The sequence below is a fragment of the Aethalodelphis obliquidens genome, unplaced genomic scaffold (genome assembly GCF_003676395.1).
Source record: "Aethalodelphis obliquidens isolate GAN/ISIS:26980383/991018 unplaced genomic scaffold, ASM367639v1 scaffold15, whole genome shotgun sequence".
NCBI lineage: Eukaryota > Metazoa > Chordata > Mammalia > Artiodactyla > Delphinidae > Aethalodelphis > Aethalodelphis obliquidens.
This window is the reverse complement of record NW_020837959.1, coordinates 11,094,934-11,114,967: the sequence shown is the minus strand read 5'-3', so window position 1 is coordinate 11,114,967 and position 20,034 is coordinate 11,094,934. Positions and strand designations below refer to the sequence as shown.

Sequence of the window (20,034 nt, the reverse complement as noted above, 5' to 3'; positions counted from 1 at the left end):
GTACAGTATGCATTTTTATGTTCATGTTTCTTTAACCAGATCTCTCTCTCTCTTTTTTTTTTTTTTTTTTTGGTCTTTTTCTCATTTGATCTCCTTGAAAACAGTGTGTTTTTTTCCCATAAGTTTGGCTTCGTGATCTATATCAAACGTTCAAAGGAAGTGTTACAGAACAAGAACGTCAAGGTATATAAGATACTAGAATACTTTCATAGCCTTTAGAAATCTGATAAGAGCTTTCACTGTAATTTGTATCGGTGGAAAATATTTTAATTTCATTGTACAATTGCGTTTAAGTGTCTTTTAAAAATCATAGTATGAAGTGGAAACAAATGAGAACAGTCAAAAGGTGGAAAGTGGAGAACCACTGTCAAAATTAATGTATTGAATAGAGTGTCACAAAGCTCTGAAGTGGAACCAGATATGCTTTGCCAGCTTCATAGCTCCTGCGCTGCACGGGCCTGATTGCACTGTCACCATCCACTAGATGGTTTGAGATGAAGGCCATTAGAGGACTGACTGTTCGACTTAAATTGAAAAAGATTATCTTCACCAATATTCCATGAATATTGATTGCTCTCTGCTGGGTTCCAGGCGCAATAATAGAAGATATATGTGATTTTCAGTTTTCAACCTGTAGTACCTGTCACTTTTCTTTCACTCTCACACCTTTTGATGTAAACTTTTATTCTGCTGTTTCCTGTGGTACCATGTGTAGCTTGGCCTTTCGATCCACCATTATGCTCGTAACATTCCTTACCCCACGCATGTGGAACCGGATACCAGTGTCACTGTAGAATGCCCTGCTCCCTCCCCTTTTAACCTTCAGCATTTCCTCTAACTTCTCTAGTCTGCTGTCCTGTGTTAGCAGTGGCTCATCTGGGGTGGGTGTTTCCTAACCAGTTTACAGCCGTTTCTCATGAAATGTGTTTATTCTTCATCTCTCAACCTATATAGCGTTACACTCTCCCTTATCCTCCCTGATACTCGTATAACCTAATTGCCCATTTCCGCATTTTACTCTTACTACTAGGATTTGCTGTGGCATGTTTAATTTTTTTTTAAGATGTTACAACAGAAGGCAGATGCAACGGTAGAAGAGCACCCTGGATGGGGGGCAGGAGACCCAAGTTCCAGTTCTGACATTGCACACATTACCTTGAGACTTGGGTCGAGTTATGGAAGCCTCTAAGCCTCATTGTTGACTCTAGTTATAGAGCATCTTTGAGGGTGAAAAACATTGTTTTATTAATTATGGAATAGGAATTCAGTGGAGCATTGTGGAAAGTCTTTGGAGTCACGTAGACTTTGGTTTAATTGGTTGCTCTGGTAATTATTTTCTTTCTCTGTCACTTTTTCTGAGCCCCCATTTGCCCATCTGTAAAGTGGGGACAACGATATCTATCTTACAGGGTCATTTGAAGGATTAGAGATTATAGCATTGAGTTTTTAGGGTAATCTGAACAGATAATAAGAACTAAGTCAATTGGTTCCTATTATTAATTAATCATTTATGTCTCTGTGGCTGCCACCTTTGGTTTTTCTGAGATTGTGAGTGGGTTGTTTTTTTTGTTTTGTTTTGTTTTGTTGGTGAGGTAGAAGCTGGTGTCAGAAAGTAGAGGTGGAAATGCCCCTGGCTTCTTGATAAAATCTGAAGTCCTTAGCATGAATGGCATCCAGTATTTCTTCTTGCCTGTCCCATGTCAGCCCCCACCCCTCCCCACCTTGACATGAGCGTGAACCTTTTGTTCCCAAAACTTCTGTTCTCTCCTTCCATCCCTCCCCTCCGGATCTTCGCACATGTTTCTGTGCCTCTGTCTCTTACTCAACAACTTCTTAAAACCAGGGACGTTTGACGCATGAATGGATGAGTGAATGAATGACTTTAATCATGATCAGGAGAGCAAAAATATTTGTGAAGGGTCATTTAAGTACACATGGCCCAAGAGCCAGTCATGTAATGCCCAGTGCTGGGGGCTGTGGAGGAGAAAATGAAGCATGAGATGTGGCACCTGCCCTCAAGAAGCCCAGCTAGGAGAGAAGGCATACAGTAAGTGCTGTGAAAGTATTAGCTGTTTTATTGTTCTCTATACTTTTAGAAAAAGACTACAGAAAAATATTTTTCCACATAATTCTCATCCTTGTTATTATCAGTCATTCACACTGAACAAGCATCCATGCTAGATCAAAGGATTAAATTTTAGATCAAGGGATTAAATTTGAAGTTGTAGCCAGTGCTCATTTCCCCATTAGCTAACACAAGAGCACAGCTTGTCAGATTCTTTTTTTACCTGTGCTTTGTCATCTCGTACCTTTGTCGTCTTTCTGTGTATCTTTTTTTCTATGTATCCTTGATAAATGGGCACCACTTTGAGGTTTTCATGTAACACAGTGTCAGCAATGAACCCGCTTCTTTCTCTACAAGCAGAAGTGCTTAAACTCCCCATCTAAAGATCTAAATGTGAACAAACGCTAAGCTACAAGTCTTTTTTTTTAATCTGTATATGTGACTTTATTTTATTCCCTAAATATTTCAGTGTATATTTCCTATAAACAAGGGCATTCTCTTACATAACCATTGTTCAGTTAACAAAATTGGGAAATTAACATTGACACAATTTTATTCAAATTTTTATCTTATTCAAATTTCACCAATCGTCCCAATAATATCCTGTTATTAGGCAACAAATCTTTTCTTTCTTGCAGGAACACTTTGAGATGTCTTGTGACTTTTTTTTTTTTAAACCCTGAGCACACCCTTGGAGGTAAATGATTTGGAAAACAAAGGGAGAGGTTTCATAAGACCCAATTCTAACTGCTTTTGCCATTAATGAACTTTGATACCATTACTTAGTTTGCTCTTTCTTGGGTAAACCGGAATGAGAGTGTCAGCAGTTAAGCAGAGCAGCATTGGACATGGACCTGTATGCTAGCAGATGTCTTCCATCTAAAACTAGAGTAGCAATAACAAGAAATTGAAATGAGAGAATTAAATAAACTAATATTACATGTCATTACTTAACACCAAGCATTGGATGGTGACTACATATTTTGTATGTTGTTAATGCTAATAATTTCTTTCTATATAGTATTTTACTTTGTTTAAGCCAATTAATGTCCATTTGTAGTTAAGAATATGCTTGAATTTCACTTATTTTTCTTTGCACGGGAGTGGGCTGGGTTCAACCAATCTGTTTTAGGCTATTGAAAAGCTGAGTTAGGTCTTGGTATAAAAAAAAGAAAGAAAAGAAAAGAAAAATTAGTATGTTGTTTTCTTTTATATAACAGAATTGATATTTATTAATTTTCTATTTGTTTATATTAAGATATATATAATTAAGACTTAACATAAATGCTTATGGCTGGAGTTATGTAAAAATAAATATGCTGTGACTGGCAGTCGAATTTCATTTTTAGTTGCCTTTTTTTTTCTTTTATAGCTTTTCACCTCTGGTTCCTACATCTGGATTGTAGCCATAAGTGGACTTGTAAGTGTGATTCCCCCCTCCCCCAATTCCCCCTCTTTTCTGAACAAACTTTAGGAAAAATGTCATATTTAGATCATGGGTCATATTCAGGTGTCAGATTGCATCTCAGAGCTACCTTAGTGATGAAAAAGCCAGTTGCATGGATAATTGAGATGAAAGAAGCCAGTTTGTCTCAGTTTTCAAGGTAATTTTAATGAAAGTTTTAGCTGAGTTTGTCAGTGTTATTTTTAAATTACTTAGTAGTTGAACTCATAGTAGGACAAAATGGCAGAAAAAGAAAATGAAGAAGTTGGATTTACCAAAATTAGTGAGAGATATTCTGCTTGTTTTGGAAAGAGACATGGTCATGCAAGGGGAAAAATAAGGTTAAGTGGAAAGTCAGGTGGATTGGAACTGATGGAAGATTCATCAGGGTGTGTGGCCAGAGAAGGAAGAGGGCGGCGTCTCCTCTGTGTGCCAGACCGCCTTCATCTTCCCCATCCCCACCCTGCTGTATTGTATTTTATTTTATTTTAATAAGCATATAAGTTTATTTTAATAAACTCTATGAGGTATTGAAAGTGAACCTAAAGCATGAAATTGAGCTTTATTTTTCATCCATGGCTTAAATTTGAACTCCCAAATTTATCTAAAAATAAGTTTATAACTAGTATATGTGAAATACAGTTTTCAATTTCTTTCTTGGAAAAGTCTAAGAAAATTACAGACTGGATTTATAGTAACATGTATAACATCAAAGGGAAAGGATTTGGAAATAACTGCATTCCACTGCAGACATTTTAAGTAAGTTATCACTACTTATTCTTGTTTCCTGGGTGAATGGTATTTTGAGACACTGGGTCATTACTTTAAGCCTGCTCACTTCTTTCCTTCCTTTATGCTGTCTGTTTTATTCCTTTTCTATGTTTATTCTTTTCATATACAACTTAATCCTTCACTCCTCAAAACATCCAGCCAGAATTCTGGGGATTGAAGTCACTTTGTTTCCCCCTCCCTAAACATTTTTCTCAGATGCCCAGATTTGCTTCAGGAACACAGAGCTGAACTCCATTGTGGGGTCTTCAAGCCATCTGAGCCACCTGGTATTCTTAAGACTTGTAGTGATCTAAAGGACAGCCTGGGGTCATACTAATCCTGTGGGGCACAGTGGCCAGGCTCTGCCCAGTCTAATCTCATCCCCACTTGAACTGCCAGCTTGATTGGCAGGTACTTAACCAGCCTGCAGACAATAGGTAGTTCATTGCTTTCATAATGAAAGCAGCATGAGAATTCACTCTTTTGTTCATGATAAAGTTCTGTTTCTCTTAGCAGTGATAATCTTGAGCCCTTTTTTGGATATTTTCCTAAAGCATTCAAAAATTTGAAAAGTACCTTATTGTGTTATATTTCATTGTGTTAGTTTACTGTTAATTGATTTGCTCACATTATCTGAACCCCTCTTTAATAACTCATTATGTGACTCGTTTGTTTTAAGGCATCCCATTTTCTTTCTTTATTCTGTTTTCAGATTCCTGGTTTTAAAATAAGTTCTTGCTGTCACCTCAGAAAGTTTCACTTTGTGACATTCGGTGCTCTAGAATTGGAGGTTGCATTTTTCATCTCTTTCTAGTCTTTTTAAAATCTAAAGTATGTGTGTTGTGATCAGTCTTTTCTCGTACAGATGCTTAACAGGTGGTAAGGTGCTTGATTTAATTTTTTAAAGGATCAGAAGTTTAACAAATGTTTAACATTAAAATTCTTAGTTTCAGAAGAGTGAATAGAATTGCTCAGTACTTGAAATATAATCCCCAGATGAATGTAGCTAGCATTTGAATAATCCCACTATTAGTAAACCCCTTTGAGCCAATTGAATCTTCACTTTATAGTAACTAATTCAACTAATATTACTGACCTCCTACCATTACACAAATCTGATAAATCTTCATATCAGCCTTGTTCTTTACTATTATTCCACCATAGTTAGATGATACTATGTTTACTTAAGATGATTAATATCAGGGATAATTACACCAGTTTTCCTTCATGCTATACCATAGATGTTAGTGCTTGTTTTGAATTTAATGAATATTTTGTTTCTGACTTTTTCCAGAAAAATCATACATTTGTTATGAAATATTTAATATAATATGGTATACTTTAGATAAGGATAATTATAAAGGAGGGTATTCAAACTGTTTGTGAATGTTTGGTTTACACACCACTGATTGAGGGATGGAGATCTGAGATTCACAAAGCCACAGCTTGTCCCAGATGTCTCTTGCTCAACCTGACTTCTCCTCTCCCTGTATTTATCAGGCAACTTCCCTTTTTTTTTGTGGCGGCGGTGGGGGGGGGGGGGGTTGTTTTTATCCTAAATAAAATACTAAAAAGAAAATAAAACTTTTACTACCAGAAAGAAATGCACAGATGGTTTTCAGTGTTTTGGAGGAATGTTAGAAAACCTGTTGATAAAATAATCACCTTTTAGCTCTGAAACCAGTAGTTCTCCTAACATACTATATGTAGTAAGGAAGTAATTTTATTTCAATCTGTGTTTTTAAGAGAAAGAGCTTTTTTTTTATAAAAAGACATTTGTATAAACCTAAGTCATGTGTTATCTGCTGTCATAGAAACCAAAACCTTTACTCATGCTCTTCTGAAAAGCTGCCAGCTTTGGGTTTATTTTATTTAGTTATTGGTGGATTTATTTTGCTTAGGCTGCTTTTTCTCTCTCCTTGTGTCACCCATTCTTTCATGATTAGAAATGTTTCTGAATACATAGCTTAAAAATATCCCGCTGACTAAAAGAGGAGGAGGAGATAAATTATATCAGGACAGTATTTTGCTAGGTGGGAGTGCACTTTCTGTCTTCAGTGATGTCACAGAAAAGAATAAGGACTAAATATTTTTCCTGGGTGGAGGGGGGTTGGGGAAGTGTGTTTAGCTTATGAGGAGCAATAATGAGTTAATTTGACTAGGACAGCTGTCTCTCCACAGTCCTGTTCTGTGATCCCTCAGGGATTCCAGCTGCTGCCAGAAAGGATAAGGGTCGTTCGGTTTACGTAAAGATTAAGATTACAGTAAGTCTCCTACGTACGAACCTTCAAGTTGCGAACCTTCAAAGATGGCAGTGCGCGTTCACATGTCCAGTCAAGTTAGTTCACATGTCTGGCGTAGATTGTCACGTGCGTGCATCCTCTACAAGTGGTTGTGCTTTTGTGTCCTTTACGGTACTGTGTAGAGTACAGCACCGTACTCTATACAGTATCTGTACAGTAGTACAGAATCTTTATTTCAAGCCCAGGATGTCAGGAAGCAAGCGTAAAAGCAGTGGTGATGTAGCCGGTACTTGCCTGTCCACTCGATGCCAGCGCCTGGATGCCAGCTGTTGTACTGTACTACTGTACTTTTCAAGGTACTATACTGTAAGACTAAAAATGTTTTCTTTATTTTTGTGTTTTTTTTTCATGTATTATTTGTGTGAAGAGTATTACAAACCTATTACAGTACAGTACTGTATAGCCGATTGTGTTAGTTGGGTACCTAGGCTAATTTTGTTGGACTTACAAACAAATTGGATTTATGAATGTGCTCTCGGAACAGAACTCGTTTGTATGTAGGGGACTTAACTGTATTCACACGTACCATTGATACATGTTTTAATGTTGCGTTGTTCTTCCTTTGACAATTCTGGCTTCTAACACCAACATTTTTTTTTTTTTTGGCTGCATTGGGTCTTCGTTGCTGCGCACAGTCTTTCTCTAGCGTGGCAAGCGGGGGCTGCTCTTCGTTGCGGTGGCTTCTCTTGTTGCAGAGCACAGGCTCTAGGCGCGTGGGCTTCAGTAGTTGTGGCTCGCGGGCTCTAGAGCTCAGCTCAGTAGTTGTGGTGCATGGGCTTAGTTGCTCTGCAGCATGTGGGATCTTCCCAGACCAGGGCTCAAACCCGTGTCCCCTGCATTGGCAGGCGGATTCTTCCCAACACCAACATTTTTTTTTTTTTTTTTTTTTTTTTTGCGGTACGTGGGCCTCTCACTGCTGTGGCCTCTCCCGTTGCGGAGCACAGGCTCCGGACGCGCAGGCTCAGCAGACATGGCCCACGGGCCCAGCCGCTCCGCAGCATGTGGGGTCCTCCCAGACCGGGGCACGAACCTGCGTCCCCTGCATCGGCAGGTGGACTCTCAACCACTGCGCCACCAGGGAAGCCCCCAACACCAACATTTAATATCTAAACTACGACTGTTTTCATGAAAGTTTGCAAAATTGTAATTGGAAAGCTTGGCTATTGTAGCCAAGTGAAATATTTCAGTGTAAGTGAGTGCTTGAAAATGTTAGTATACACCTACTTTCATCATATTCGCACCTCATGTCTAACTACTCTTCTTCACGTCTTTGGTGAGAGACCTTCAAAAATTGAGGCCACTCTATATGTTCACAGTTCCTCCAGTCTTGTTACACATTAATACTTTTTTTTTCCTTAAAGAAAATATTGCTTTCTTATCGAACTTTATTTAAGGTCTTTTGTGGTTCTGCAGAAAGTCTTCAGGCCCTCCGTATCCTTGCACTTCTTCATTTTCTGCCATCTTATGAATCATAGTTATGAGTCATTACCCCTGGGATGTACCCTAATTCTCAAAAGCTGATGTCTCGGGCCTGAGCTGATTCTAGCACGATTAAAATAGGAGCCTGCTTTTGCCAGTTTTTCTCTTTTTACAGTTCACATATTTATCACCATTTGGTCCTCTTTCAAGCTGTTCCGCAGCAGATGAACAGACAGGCCTGTACTTCTCAGACTCCAGGCTTCTCCCCTTCAACCTGTCCATTTACCATCTAGTCATTTCCTGCATTTGTTACCTGTTCTGTACAGTATGTCAGACTTTGATTATCTTGTGATCAAGCAACCTTAGTGTGAAAGAAAATCTGTCCTACTCAGTAACAAGATTAGAAACATAGATTCACACCAGATTCGTTAGGACTTTGGATGTGGTCTGAGTTTGTATTTTTATCTGTAGGCAGTGAGGATCTTTAAAGCTTTTCAAACAAAAAACTTCACGATGGTGCAAGATTATAGAAGTCTTATTAGGGTTTGTAAGTCAAAGAAGGGGGGAAGGAGAGAGTTGAGCAACCTTGAAGGAGTCAGGATGGCTCATTTGTGATTTGTCTGTCTGCCTTCCCCCAACAAGAGTTTTAAAGACAAAAAAAAATAAAACATTGTCTTATGGTAACTGTAAAAGAAAAAGCATCAAACAGAACCTTATGTTGATGGGCTTTCCAAGTCATGGTATATCATCAAGGAGAAAGCTTATGGAATTAGCATAATCTGCTATGGAAATCAGAACTTCTTTGGAGTAAGTTTTCGAATCCTGACCTGCATCTCGGGTGAACGAGGATGGGGAGTTGGGTCCTCTGAGCCTTGCCCTGCTTTTCATGTCTTTCTCTGCTCTTCATGCTTCCTTTTCTTCTTCCTTATTCTTGCTTCCCTTAGATTTCTTTTCCCAATTCACCAAAAGAAGGGTACAGTGTAGCAGGTCAGGTAACTCATCTGATGCCCAAGGTTTTCAGTTGAACTTCAGGGACTAAGATGATTTTCTAGCAGTTCATTGAAAATGAGGGCAGGGCTTCCCTGGTGGCGCAGTGGTTAAGAGTCCGCCTGCCAATGCAGGGGACACAGGTTCGAGCCCTGCTCCAGGAAGATCCCACGTGCCTCAGAGCAACTAAGCCCGTGCGCCACAATTACCGAGCCTGTGCTCTAGAGCCCGTGGGCCACAACTACCGAGCCCACGCACCACAACTACTGAAACCTGTGCACCTAGAGCCCGTGTTCCGCAACAAGAGAAGCCACTGCAATGAAGAGTAGCCCCCGCTCGCCACGACTAGAGAAAGCCTGCACGCAGCAACGAAGACCCAACGCAGCCAAAAATAAATAAATAAATTTATAAAAAGAAAAAGAAAATGAGGACAGAAGCTGCAGAGGGAGGTCAAGGCTGGTTAGAGCTGTGAGGTGGGTTGGGCTTGTGAAAGAACCTAGTGTAGAAGTGGAAGATGACAGTGGATCCTTAAGAAACAGCCATATTTGGAGGGTGCTTTCACCTTCTTATATAACACAGTATTTACAATCCCAACACCAAATTGAGTGCTTATCAATCCATTGTACAACTCTCTCTCTCTCGTTCATTGATTCATTCATACCTTCTCTCTCCCCCCATTTTCCCTCCCTTCCTCTCTGTGCCCCCTTCCCCTGTCCCAAAACCTTCTGTCCTCTGCCTTGTCATGACAATTACAACTCAGTCCGGGGCTGACAGAATGTCTTATTAGACAAGTGTTACACAGGGAGTGACTAGTAGACTTTTAAATGTTCACTGCAGAACAGATGAAATCATGCCAATGTCTTGATAAAACTGTCAGAGAAGTGCCTCATAAAGTATAGCTATAAAATTTTCATTACTGTAACTTACCTTCTACTAACTTACCTTTCTTTAGGCAAAAACCTTTCGGAGGCTTTCAGAATTAGGCCTCCTCAGGCCCCTCTCTCAGCCCTTTGGACCCTGTGCTCCAGGGACACTGAGCGTCTTGCTCTTCCCGGCACCTCATGCTGTCTCAGGATTCTGTGCCATCACTTATTTGTCTTTAACAAACACATGGCTCTTACTATGTACCAGGCACTTGTGGTAGATGATGTTGTTTCTTCAACTGTTTTGTTTGTTGAGAATATTTGCTGCCCGTCTCTGCGGGCACCTGCCTGAAGGGCCTGCCTCTACGTGCCCTGCTAACATCAGACTCTAGTCTGTGACTTACATGAGCCACTGGACCATGAGCAGAAGTGATGAATGCTTCACAAGCAGAAGTTTTAAGAACCATTGTGTGGTTCTGCCATTGCTCTGCTCCTTTTGTCATGAGAAAAGCATGTGATGTATAGAAGCTGCTCCTTCAGCCCAGACCCCAGAATGAAGAAGACACACGGGTCAGGGCTGTGGCCAACATGTAAGATGAGTGAGGAATAAACCTTTGTTACAAGCTACTGAAATTTGGGATAATTTGTTACCACAGTATAACCTAGAGAGAGCAGACTAATACAGCTCTTTTCTAAGCAGTTTACTAATATTATTTAATTAGTCCTCCTGAAAACCTGATGATGTAGGAACTGTTGTCCCCGTTTTATAGATGAAGAAACTGAGGCACAGAGAACTTAAGCTATTTGCCAAGAATAACTGATAAGTAGTGGAGACAACATTCAAATGCAGGTACTGGAGCTTTGGTGTCTGTGCTCTAAAGAGGTGGCTTTGCATAACCACATGCAGGTTCTTCCAACTACATCCATTCCTTCACCATTAGATGCCTTCTTTTCCTAGAAAAAAACTTATTCATTTAAGTTCTCACTCTGAAGCCTTTTCTGAGTCTGCCCTTTCAGTTTAGAAACTATACGTTATTCTTTATTTTATAATCCCCAGTGCCTAGCAAAATGTCTGGCATTTTATCTTTAGTCTATAACTAATTGTTGAGTTTCAGAATTCAGTATTATCAAAATAATTATTTCTGTGCAATAAAACGCTGTAGCTCTTTGTGATCGTTGGGATGCTGTCAGCGTGTACTGCCTCACTAGGTTCTTGACACTCTCTCTACGGCAGTGGAGAACCTGGGCTTACCATCTGAAAGATGAGGAGGCTGAAGTTGAGGTTGCACAGCTGATGGATGATAGAGCCAGGACCAAAGGCCAGGTGTTCTGCGGTTCAGTGGGTTCAGTGCCTTCCACTGCACATTTCAAGGCTCTCATCCATGTCTGTTTCAACCACAAGACACTTAGGTACAAAGCTGTTCTTAGATCTTCCCTTGACGATACCACTAAGATGAGGCCCTGATCATCGTCAACAGAGACACGATTCTGGAGGGAGATCTTGGTCATGAAGAAGTTTTAAAAGTACCCAGAGGTGCTGAAAGACACATATCCACAGCAACTTCCTGCAGCCTTCATTAAAAATGTTGTGGGCCGACCAATATCCAAGAAAACTTTATCCCGTTGGCAGCCTCTGCCTTCTCCCTATTATGAAGAATTCTGTCTATAGCTATACTGTACTTTCTTTTCTAATATCATCAAAGATATTTAACTGGTCCTCCATATGATGGATTAAAAATGCAGCTCAGGGCTTCCCTGGTGGCGCAGTGGTTGGGAGTCCGCCTGCCGATGCAGGGGACGCAGGTTCGTGCCCCGGTCTGGGAAGATCCCACATGACACTGAGCGGCTGGGCCCGTGAGCCATGGCCACTGAGCCTGCGCGTCCGGAGCCTGTGCTCTGCAATGGGAGGGGCCACAACAGTGAGAGGCCTGTGTACTGCAGGAAAAAAAAAAAAAAAAATGCAGCTCAAACCTCACCTTCAACAAACTCTTTGTCTTGTGTTTCTGGCATTGTCATGTACAAGAAAACGAAGTAAAGGATGGCTTTGGGAAAGCGTAAAGGATAGTATAAAACATATTGAGCTGGGTCACTACTGCTGCTGGTCAAAGGAAAAAGAAATGGAGATAAGGAAGAAGTTAGCAAGAAAAACACGCATGCATTTTCATTTTAGATGATTACTGGTAGATTACATGGCAGTTGCCCCACAGAGCATTTTCTCGCAGGGTCTTTATGTTGTTTTCCTATCAGGAGACGGAAAGTCTTGAGTCGGTTTTGATTATCTCTTTAAACTGATTTTTTTTAATAGAAATGTCCAGTGTTCCTTCTTCTTTGCAGCTGATTGTGTTGATATTTTTCCTATATCTTGACTTTAACCTCTGGTAAAGAACTATGGTAAAAATCAGTGCATGAGATTTTGAATATATTCATTATAAACAACAGCATATTATCAGAAAGTCTTATGTTAGTTTATGTTAGCTTGGAATATAAGGTATCAGAAGTTTTTTATTGCTAAAGATTGGTTTTAGTCTCTGAAAATCCCACCTCTTTTATAAGAGGAGAATTATACATCCAGAAATGTCTTAATCTTTCTAGATCTTCACATTTACTTTTTTATGAAAAAATTTTTTCTTTTTTGTTCATTAAAGTGTTACATGCAATAAAATTTACCAATTTGAAGTGTACAGTTTGGTGAATTTGGGTCCTTGTATACAGTTTTGTAACCACCACAATCAGGATAGAAAACAGTCCCGTCACCCTAAACATTTTTTTCATGCTGCTGTGAAGATCTGTGTACACATTTGTGTGTGGACATATGTTTTTACTTCTCTTGGGTAAATGCCTAGGAGTAGAATTGCTAGAATTTATCATATGAAAAATATATGGTACCATATTATTTTACAAAGTGACTGTGCCATTTTGCATTTCCACCGTCAGTGCGTGAGCATTCCAGTTCCTCCGCCTCCTTGCCAGAACTCCGCATTGTCAGTCATTTTAAGTTCAGTCATTCTAGGTGGTGTGTAATTATATCTTGTGGTTTTAATTTGCGTTTCTCTAATGACTAGGGATTTGGGCATCTTTTCCTGTGACTATTAGCCATTTGTATATCTTCCTTTGTGTTGTGTCTGTTCAAATCTTTCACCCACTTTTTCGTTGGGTTACATTTGTATTATAATTACATCAAAAGAGTTCTTTTTATATTCTGGATATAAGCCCTTTGTTGGATATATTTTGTAAAAATTTTATACCAGTCTGTGGTTTGCCTCTTCGTTTCCTTAACTATGACTTTCAATAAGCAAAAGTTTTAACTTGACTAATTCAGTGTTTCAGTTTTTAACATAGTTTGTGCTTTGGTATCTTAAGAAATATTTGTTAATCTGATGTCACAAACATTTTGTCCTATGTTTTCATCTAGAATTTAATGGTTTTTGCTGTTACCTTTAGGCCTAAGATCCACTTTGAGTATAATATTTGTGAAGTTAAGGGTTGAGATGTATTTTTTTCCATACAGATATCTAGCATTGTTCCATCAACGTTGAAAAGACTCTTTTCTCTTTTGCGTATTACCCTAGCACCTTTGTTGAAAGTCCGTTGACCAGTGTGAGTCTGTTTCTTGACTTTCTTTTCTATCTCAGTGATTTATATGTTTGTTCTCATGCCAGTACCACACTGTTTGAGTACTTTTGAGTATGGTAAGTCTTGAAACCAGGTAACATAAGTATTCCAACTTTGTTCATCTTTTTCAAAACTGGTCAAGCTATTTTAGGAACATTGACTTTCCATATGCCTTTTTAAATCAACTTATAATTTCCTTCAAAAAAGAAAAAATACAGTTAATATTTTGCTTGAGATTGCACTGAAACTATAGATCAGTTAGGAAGGATTGCCATTTTGATATTTTAAAATATGGCCACAGATTATTTTATACTTCAAGAGATGGAGCTTAATTTCCCTCTTCTAGAGTGTGGGCTATACTTAGCGATTCACTTATAATGAATAGAATATGGCGGGATGGAGTGTGACTCCAAAAGGCTGATGATAAGAGGCACGTTACTTCTATCCTGCTCCCTCTCAGGTCACTCATTCTGGGGGAAGCCAGCTGCCATGTCACAAGGGTACTGAAGCAGCCCTGTGGAGAGGTCTGCATGGCAAAGAATGATGGCATCCTGCCAGCAGTCAGCACTGACTTGCCAGTTGTGTTTCTGAGCCACATTAGAAGCTGGTCCTTCAGCCCCAGTCAGGAGTCCCAGATGAAGGCAGGTAGGCTGACATCTCGACTGCAGCCTCATGAGAGACCTTGAGCTACAGCCACCCAACTAAGCAGTCCCTAGATTTCTGACCCACATAAACTGTACATATAATAAATGCTTATTGTTTTAAGCCACTGAGTTTTGGGTAATTTGTTAGTCAGTAATAGATAACTAGTACAACTATTTTAACAATATTGGGTCTTCCAATTCATAAACATAATATGTCTACATTTTTCTAGTAATTCTTTAATTCCCCTTTTTAATTTTTAAATTTTCGATGTACAGGCCCTACACATCTTTCATTAAATGTATTCCTTTTTGTGGGGTTTTGATGCTATTTTAAATGGAGTTATTTTGTTTGCTGCTTGTATATAGAAACGCAGTTGATTTCTGTATATTGCTATTGTATACTGTAGTTTTGCTGAATTTGTTGTTTCTGTGGATTCCTTATGGTTTCCTACATATATGATCAAGTCATCAGGAAATAGGTTTGGTTTATATGTTTTACTTCTTCGTTTCTAATCTGTGCCTTTTATTTTTCTTGCCTATTGCACTAGCTAAGACCTCTAGTATAATGTTAAATAAGAGTGGTGAATAGACATCCTTGCCTTGTTCCTGGTCTTAAAAAAGGATTTCGTTTTTCCCTGTTGAGTCTCTATCTGTAAATGTGTAAGTTGTTCTTGATCTTTACATTCATTTTTAATTTGTTATTTTTAGTCCAATGTAAGAAGCAAATTTTTAACATAAGCCTGTTTTCCCCTCGATTTTAGTTTGTTGAATCAGTTTACGAAAGTGAATATAAGTTTAAAGGGAGGTGGTCTCCTTGTTGAAAGGGAAATTCAAAGGTATTTACATTTTAGCATTTGATTAAGACTTTTTTCCATGTGCTAGAGACTCTAGCTGTCTCCCAATGTATTTTTTTCCTTCGTAACAGAACCTTCATCTTATTTGAGGCAGCAGGGCCGCCAACTAAAAGATCACGTTTTCCAGTCTCCTTTGCATCTAGGTATGGCTATCAGACTAAATCCTGGCATCCTGGCTAATGAGCTATAAACATACGTATTGGTGGGACTTCTAGGAAGGCTCCTTAAAGTAGCCTTTTGTCCTTTTGTTCTTCCTCATTTTCTTCTCCCCGCTGCCTGGAATGCAGTTAAGATGGTTGGAGCTTTTCTAACCTGAGGGAGAAATAAATTTCTGTTGTATTTAAGCCACTGTTATTTGCAGTTTTCTGCTTTATGCAGTTAACCTAATCCTCTTGACGCATGATTTTCTGAAAGAAAAAGCTTAGAGCAGCTTTCTAAGACAATTTGTTAGAAACAAATAATCTATTATTAGTTTAATTAATTCTGTTAATTAATTCTGTTATTCTTATTCAACTTTTCAAGAATCAGAAGGATACCCAGTGTTTAAATAGATACTTTAAAATAATATTGAAAGAGAAAAGAGGGCTATGGGAAATTCATCTGAATCACTCTTGTACTTGACAAAGAACAAGATAGCAAGACTCTTTCAATAAGTGCTTAACGCCACATGACTCTGTCACGAAAACAACAGTCATTTCATAATTAATCACAAGTGGCACAAATAACTTGGGGCGTTTCTAACTTGTGTACATACTCTTTGCATAATAAAATGAGTAATTTCCAAAGTTCCTTCCTTCTTTCTTTAGTGTTTTTCAGTGAAGGAGAAGGAACAGGAAAATGTAAGGTTCGTTAGAGCAGGGATTTTCTTTGTTTTGCCTCCTGCTGTATCCCAGTGTTTAGAACACAGCCTGGCACCTTATAGAAGTTCAGTAAAATATGTGTTGAATGAATACGTGAGGCCTCAGTGGGCCTGGTTTCCTCGGGACTTGAGTGAATATGAAGTCTGCATGAAGGGGTCCAGATACAAGGGAACGTTTGTTCCCTCAGCTCCTCTTTATCTTGTGACGGCAATGCTCTCCCCCAGGAAAGCAGCCCCTTGTGTTTGTCCTACTGTCCCATTAGATGACAAGTTTCTTGAATGTTGGGACTGTGGTTCACTAGGACCCTGGCAGTGTAGTTTGCCAGGTAGGCTTTTGTTCAGCCACAGGTGACTGGAGAAGGAGATCAACAGAAACCTGAGTGCTGGTGCCAGGTCATGGTTTCTCATCTCCGCTGGCTGTGGTTTCATGCTAACACTAAACAAGACCAGAGGACAGTTGAGGTTTACTCTCTGTAATCAAGGGAGTTTCACATGTTTCCACACAGCAAATTAAATTCTTTATTCCCTTTGGCCTGGACTTTCAACTGCAAGAGGTCCGGAATGCTCTCTGGTTGCTTCACCTCTGGGACCCTTTACCTGGACGGGGTTCCCAACTCCTGCTGCTTGAATGCTCTGGTTCCAGCTCTCCCTGCCCTTCACAGACACAGCCCGCTTGTTCATTTCCACTGTATCTGAGCATCCTGGCCCTGAGTCCTGGCCTGCCCGAGATCACTGCCACTGCTTCATCCCTTGCCATTGGGCCTCTCAGCTTGATCTTGGGCTTCCGGGCTCTGAGGGCCTGCCAGACCTCTCCCTTAGGATTTCCCCTGGCCTCTTGACACTGCAAATCCCAGCAGGTGGTCTATTTTTAAAGCCTCTTTTTTCACAAACTCTGGGGGTTTCAAGAAAACTATCATTCAGAAGTCCCAGGATAAGAAGGGTTGGTAATGTGATCATCAAATATTTATAGGAAACTAAATTCTTAAAGCTCTTTATATTTTAATCCTTTGTGTGAATACCTGTGTTGACCAAAAAATTAATCAATAGTCAATCTAAGAAAGCATGGAAATTTTTATCTGAGCCAACCCAAGGATTATAACCCAGGAGACAGCCTTTCAGAGAGCTCTGAGAACTTCCGCAGAGAGAAGGGGGAGGCCGATACACGTGTGACTGTGACGAAGGAGCACATGCAGTCAGGCACACATCTTACTAGAAGGCTCCTGCTATTTGCAAGGAACAGATACCTTAGCTAATGGTCTTAGTGTTTTTCTAAGTATGCAGAGGTGCAGGAAACTAAGTTTACAACAGTTTCTCCTGAAATATCTAACTGTCTTAAGATCCAGTTCTGTCAGTTTTCCCAGAGCACAAAGTGCTTCATCCTGAACTTCGCCTTGAAATCCTTTCAGAGTGTGCTGCTTGCTGTAGGTCAGCGACTGCAGTGGCTAATGACTTGATTCTTGGAGAACTGGATGGTGGGCAACTTTGTTTATTCTACAGTCCCTTCCCTTTCAGTCTTAGTATTGACTAAGGTTTGGGAGGCATTTCGTGACCAGTTTTTCCCACTGTGCTTAGGAATGCTCATTCCCAGGTCAGAGGAGGATTTCATTGATAGGCTACTCAGTGCTATTACTGGACTAGGCCCTGTTAACAGTAGCCAAAAGCCTCTGGACCTCCTGTCTCACTAGTCTGTTATGGTCTAGGAAATGGTTCCCTCTTGTTGCTTCTTCCCGTATCCAGAGTCACACTGTTAACAATCATTGATCTTATAGGACTGTATGTTTGGTCAGTGGTTTCAAGTCACCTAATCATCATTTATTTTAGCACACATTTGGTAATGCAAAAAAACAATAATCTTGTAAAATAGGCAGAATACAAGTAATATAGCCAGTAAAATTAATAAGGTCATAAGTCAGTATCTAAACTAAGAGCTAAGGTGCAGCCCAGCATCTCCCCAGGTTGTCTGACCAGTCTATTCTGCACCAATCTCTAAGGAAAATGATATGTTGGCATTGTACATAAAGTTCATCTAAGGTGTCTGCGTGTACAAGGCAAGTGGTGGGTCATTGTGACCATTTACAGGATTGAGTAAGGAGTGTTATCATCTGAGGAGTTACATAGTAGCGCCAGAAGGAGAAAGATTGAGCATTGTGGTTGAGCAGGTATTTCTGCCGTAGGGTAGGTCTGGCTAACACATAATGCAGATGCACAGAGCACACTAGAGGAGGTGGAGGAGGACAAAACGGGCAGAGAAAATTTTGTGTTTAAATTTTTCTTTTCTTGCCTTAAAATATGAATTTTAATTTCACCACCTGAAACATTTTACAGTAGCACTTTATTTGTCTGACAGCTTGGGGTCATGCTGGTGTATCAGAGGTGTGGACAGGTGAATTCTACCTTTTTGTCACATGGGAAATATGAACTTAGGACCAAAAAAGTGTGTCTACTGGCACCTTTCCAATTTTCTTTAAAAGAATCTAAGATGACATTTTGGGGGTTTTTTGGACTATTCATTCATTCACGATTCTCCCAGCAGGTGCTCTTCTAGGTGCAGAGGCAAAACAGTGATCAAAACCAACCAAAATTCTTCCCCTTCCAGAGCATACATTCAAATAAGTAACCCTTAGAATAGAACTTTAAGCCAATGAGCACAAAAGCCCTACTTTATCCCCGCCAGAATTTGCAGCCGTGCATTTGTTTATTACTGGGTAGGATGTCCTAATTCTTCATAGGACGTTCCTACTAATATTGAACACATAATTTCATAACTGTATATGTGATGGTGAGGGGATAGATATGGGCAAGAGAATGAAAATCTTCGGCCTTCATCAATTCCCTGAAGGAATCTATGACCAAACCCCCCCCATTAAGAACCCGCCCCCTTACTAAATTGTGAGCTCCTTAAGTACAGGCAACAATTATACATTGTCGTTATTTTTTTCTGTATTTCTTTAAAAGGTATATGATTTCATAAAGCATAAATAACACTGTATTAATGGGTTTATAACGTATATAGGTATAACATAATTAAGACAGAAAAGTAGCACAGTGAATGGGGGTGATGTTAAATGGAATTATACTCTTGAAATTTCCTATATTTTAATTGAAGTAATTCAGTATTAACTCTAAACACATTATGTGTGTATTGTAATCCCTAGAGCAAACACAAGAAAAAAATATGAGATATTGCTAACAAAATTCCATTAAACAAATAAAATGAAATACTAAGAAATATTTGCTCAACACAAAAGGAAGTAAGAAAAGAGGAACAAAAAGCAAATGAGATAGAACCAAACAGCAAAATTCAACTATGTCCAGGTAAGTATATTAAGTGTGAATAGGTAAACACATTAATCAAAAGGCAGAGATTGTCAGACTGGATTTAAAAGTAAGAAAGTGCTATATGGCGTCTACAAGACACACTTTAAACACAGACACAAAAAGGGTTGAAAAAGAATGAAGAAAGATTAATCATGGAAATAGAAATCTGAAATGGCCATATTAATATAAGACAAAATAGATTTCTATATGAGTATTACTCAGAGCAAAGAGGGATTCTTTATTATGATAAAAGGGGCAGTGTATGTGTGCCTAATGACAGCTTCCAAATACACCAACATTTTCCAAATACATGAAGTTAACACAACTATGGACAAGTGGACAAATTCACAATCGCTTTGAGACTAAAAAATACAAGTGTTTAATTTTTCACCTAATTCAAATCTCACAGTTCTGATTTGATCAATTTTTTCATATTTCGTTATATTTATAACAACATTTTGCTATCTTCAGCTAAATCAGTGTGATTTTGCTGTTATACAGGTCCATTTTCTATCTTCCTTTTTATCCAGATCTTCAGAAAAAGAATCCTTACTTCCTCGCCTCCAATTCATTATATATTTTTGCCATATTTACTTCCTGTCTCTTTCTTTATTACATATATATATATTTGTTACAGAGAGTGCTGCCCCCGACGCCTCCCCTTCCTTCTTCCCTTATCATCCTGCTGCAGAAGAAACCACATTCCGTGGTTCTGTACTTACTACATGAGTATGTGTCCATAAGCAGTAAATACTAGCATGTTGTGTTTTGAAGTTTTGCAAAAAGATGAATACAATATGTAATACGTTTTTAGAAACATATTAATACATGTACACCGAGTGTATTTAACTGCTGTTTAGTATTTTGTGGGATGAATAAACCACTCTTTAACCAT

At 39.2% G+C, this 20,034-nt stretch overlaps 1 protein-coding gene across 3 annotated transcripts in view; it reads left to right on the top strand.

Annotated features, from left to right (window-relative positions):
• Positions 1–20,034, top strand: part of UBAC2 (UBA domain containing 2) — a 153,106-nt gene that overhangs the window by 89,715 nt on the left and 43,357 nt on the right. Inside the window, exons 6-7 of one of the 3 annotated variants that reach the window (XM_027115934.1) lie at positions 124–183; positions 3,438–3,485. The exons of 1 other annotated variant lie outside the window; for it this stretch is intronic. In XM_027115934.1, coding sequence (XP_026971735.1) covers positions 124–183; positions 3,438–3,485 — 108 coding nt within the window. The remainder of the gene's footprint in view (positions 1–123; positions 184–3,437; positions 3,486–20,034) is intronic. One more of the 3 variants, XM_027115935.1, reaches the window with a different exon arrangement.